The 3,905-nt window shown below is 40.8% G+C and overlaps 1 protein-coding gene across 1 annotated transcript; it reads right to left on the bottom strand.

Annotated features, from left to right (window-relative positions):
- Positions 1 to 1,735: 1,735 nt before the first annotated feature.
- On the bottom strand, positions 1,736 to 3,593 carry LOC103709082 (transcription factor MYB60). Its single transcript, XM_008794273.6, has 3 exons — positions 3,274 to 3,593; positions 2,969 to 3,098; positions 1,736 to 2,679 (listed from the first exon to the last, which is right to left on the bottom strand). Exons 1-3 carry the CDS (start codon positions 3,404 to 3,406, stop codon positions 1,926 to 1,928), a joined length of 1,017 nt encoding a protein of 338 aa, XP_008792495.3. The 5' UTR covers positions 3,407 to 3,593; the 3' UTR covers positions 1,736 to 1,925.
- Between the last annotated feature and the right edge of the window lie 312 nt (positions 3,594 to 3,905).

Genomic DNA, 3,905 nt, shown 5'->3' with positions numbered 1-3,905 from the left:
TAACTAGGATATACTAATGTTGGAATGGTATATACTTGTTTCACATATCTAGTAGCAGAGAACATAGCTCGAAAAAAATTAATTTCCTGATTAGACTGTAATGACATGAACTACTGGAGAACAAAGTTGCATGAAGGATATCTTCCTCTAATTATCCTTATCTTAGTTGTTCAGTAGCACCCCTAGTGTGCACAAAATGGAATTATTTGTACTGAGACTTTTCCTTTGCAACAAGTTGCTATCAGTGACCATACTTATTTTTTTGTCAACACCCTTGTGCATTAGTATTGGGTTTATTGGGTTATCTTAGTTCTCGCGCAACTCAATTTATCCTTGATTATGATCTGTAGTATTGGTTTATCTTCTTTCTTACACAAGTCCATATATCCTTGATCGTGATCCCACATATGATGTCGTAATATTTTCTTCCATTGGCGTCCCACATGCTTAACCCAAGGTTACAGCCATAAAGCTGGCCCTAAATACCATGGATATGATATGTTGCACTTTGTTTCTCAGTATTCACATTCTTCTCCAGTTGTTTTAGCTGTGCAAAGTGGTTAGTATAGATTTATAGAAAAGGAATCTAAATAGGAACAGTGTGATGGCTGCCTTTGTACCTAAAGGAAAAGTTTGCATGCACAACAAGAAATTCATGAAGGAAATTACCATGGTCTTCATGCCCTGCCATGCCATTGCATCATCTGTTTTTAGTTTGATATGATCCATCTTAGTTTGTGAAAGCTTACATTGACTCAATATGAAGATTATGCACTAATTATGGGAAAAAAAGGGAAGATGGGCACACAACCAGCACACTTAAAATAAGGTTCTCTCCCTCTTGGCAAACAAATTTTTCCCCAAAAAAAGAGGAAGCTTCACTCACAATTAAGTTGGTAAATGGATTTGCTCAAAAGATAGATCTGTGAAAATAGCATAATGGAAATTTCAATCCTAGCCTATCTCTTCAGCAGTACCTGAATTCACTTGGCTCCTCTCCCTTCTTTTTCCCAGCCTCCTTTCTCTTGCATGCTAGCCATGCCAAAAAGCTCTTATGGGCAATAAAAAGAGTTGCAAGCCCCATCTTCTCCCTCCACAAAGAAAAGTCTCCAAAATAGAGGCACAGCCACTCTTTGCTCATTTGGAAGGGGGGATCATTTAACCAATCCTTATTTCTTGCATGGCTATTAATACTCTCTTCATCCCCATCCACAAGCCATCTCCACTGCAAAACCTTTCAAAAGAAGGCAGCCCAACCCCGACACACACCACACACATGCAGATGCTTCTTTATTTCAAAGGAAGGCTAAACTTTCAACTTCAATTAAATTCTGGCCATGTCTAACCGGATTTCAATTACGTAACCATCAACATGACCATAGAGAGACCCACATCTATGGTGGAGTCTTTTTCCATGGAGCCACCTACGGTTATTGGGAAAGCTGGAGATTGGGTTCTCTCTTATTTGGTTTTGACCTATGAATGGCCGCCGACATTAATAGATCTTTTACTGCTAATTTTTGTTACATGCCCCAAGATCCGTTTGTCAGACCCCAGGATATGTCCCAGAACTGAGGAGGAAGTGGATGGACACCACTCTACCATCCCCCTCCAATTCCCTTTGCTAGGATCGTGTGCAATCTTTAGCCAAAGACAGAGATGTGGCATTCAGTGACATCGAGCACTTGCATAAAGAATTTTATCATGATTCGAAGATGCAGAAAATTATGAAAGATTAAGACTTGAATAATAGATTTTATTTCTAATAATTCATAGAACACAGCTTCACATTTTTACTATCAACTTCTTCTTCTTCTTCTGTCTCTAAATATTCTTAAGTGCTAGTAACAGTAATCAGCCACCAGGCGGCTAATGCATCGATCTTGTCTTCATCTTATGCATGGCTGGTAGAGACAAGATAAGAGCTATTGGAGCATAGCACCTGAGCAGCAATCAGCAGATAGCTCCATGAGATCTACTTGTCCTGTTGCCTCCTCGAGCAGCCACTTCTCCAACAAAGACAGGGGAGCGTGCTGTCCGCTGTCCAGTGTCTGCCTGGCTTCAGCATCAGCTACTGGGGACTGCGGCCCATAGAATGTTGAGTCGACGCATGATTTCTCCCAGGGATTGCCGCTCGAGTTTTCGAATGAGAGGAATAACTCAACCTCTTCATGTGGAATACGATCACAATATCCTTGATCATCCATAACTTGTCCCCCTTCAATATAAGCTTGGGGAATAGGATCGCCACATTCTCGACCACTCTTAGCATGTCCCACTTCAGGATGTGCTTGGTTAAAAGCATTGCTGCTGCTGCTGCTGAAGGCATTGATGCTTTGATGTTGTTTATCTTGAGCTGGCTTGAAATTAACCTTTGGACAGGATCTCATCCACCCTTCTAGGAGTCTTGAAATGTTTTCGGCGCTCGAGGCATAGGTGGAAGAGCTATGGCTGGACCTGGGGAGAGGGAAGTGGATGGTGGAGATATCTGAATTCCTGGTCTCACTGTTGTAGCCTTTGGCTATAAGCTCATGGCAGGTAATGGTTGAATCAGATGGAGCCATGTAGCTGCCAATTGTTGTTTGATCCTTCTTGATCTTCTTCTTCAGGTGGGTGTTCCAGTAGTTCTTGATATCATTATCTGTTCTCCGAGGAAGGTAAGAAGCAATGGCTGCCCACCTGCAGAGAGATACAATTAGGAAGAAACACAAGGAGAAGACATACTTAGTTTAGCAACTTGCCTTTCTTTGAGCAAAGCTTCTAGCCTAAATTAATTATTGCTTTCCAAAAATATATCTATATATGTAATGTCTTGCAGAACTATGTTGTCCTTGTGAAAATTCATGAATATTTCATGAGTGACTAAGAAAGCCACCATATTGAAGAAAAACACTTTATATGCTGTATGAAGGATTTTATATGTAGCTAAAATTGAATGATAAATTTCAGAAAGAAGAATAAGAATTACCTGTTACCTAGCAAAGCTTGTAGATGGATGATCATTTCTTCTTCATGTGGGGTGAAGTTTCCACGCTTAATTCCCGGCCGGAGGTAGTTAGTCCATCTCAGTCGGCAACTCTTACTACATCTCATCAAACCTAGAATCAAATAATACAAAGTTTAACATGACAATAGAAGGAACTATTTATTGCTCTTCAGCAGTGAACAAAGCCAACTGCGAGGAACTCCAGGGAACACTCCCAGTTCCAAATCAGACAGAAAACCAAGACAAGTAGATACCAGGAGAGGAAATGGAGAAACTCGGCACTTTACCAGTGTTTGTAGGTACTGATTTCCAGTTCCCAGGTCCATGTTCTTGAATGTAGGAGATCAAGATGATGTCTTCTTCTGGAGTCCAGGGACCTTTCTTAATGTCAACCTTATCGCAGCATGGAGGCCTTCCCATGGCTAGCTATCTCACAACAACTACCCTCTCTCCTCTTTCTCTTCTCTACTTTTCTTTCTCTGCCCCCTCCAAGTGTCTCATGAGCATGTGAGTGCTCATTTATAGGACGACTAGAACAGGGTGATCTTTTTTTTCACCTATCATCTACCTCTCTGACTCATTTCCTCTCCTTTCCTCTTCTTATACCAAGCCAGCTGGGTTCTGTATTCCTTTCTCTTTTATTTCCGTGGGTCACATGAATCAACAAACTCTTCCCCAAAAGGAGAAACTAACAGACTAATTGATAGCATTTATAGGGTGTACGTAAGTCTCATATTGCAAGAAAATTAACCATGGGGATCGCTTTTATTGACCCTGATCATCCAACCAAGGCTTGGTTCTTAAGTAAAGGAATAAATATTTAGTCTTCGTTTAACCATTTCATTAGACCCTTCCATGTAGGTTTCCAGTACAAAAAGTTGCATGGCCCATGTGTTTGTACTATTCTATAGCATGCATG

This window comes from Phoenix dactylifera, chromosome 8 (genome assembly GCF_051530095.1).
Source record: "Phoenix dactylifera cultivar Ajwa chromosome 8, Ajwa_hap1_PhDact_Kaust_v1.1, whole genome shotgun sequence".
Taxonomy (NCBI): domain Eukaryota; kingdom Viridiplantae; phylum Streptophyta; class Magnoliopsida; order Arecales; family Arecaceae; genus Phoenix; species Phoenix dactylifera.
The sequence above is the reverse complement of the archived record's forward strand: the minus strand, read 5'-3'. Positions and strand labels throughout refer to the sequence as shown.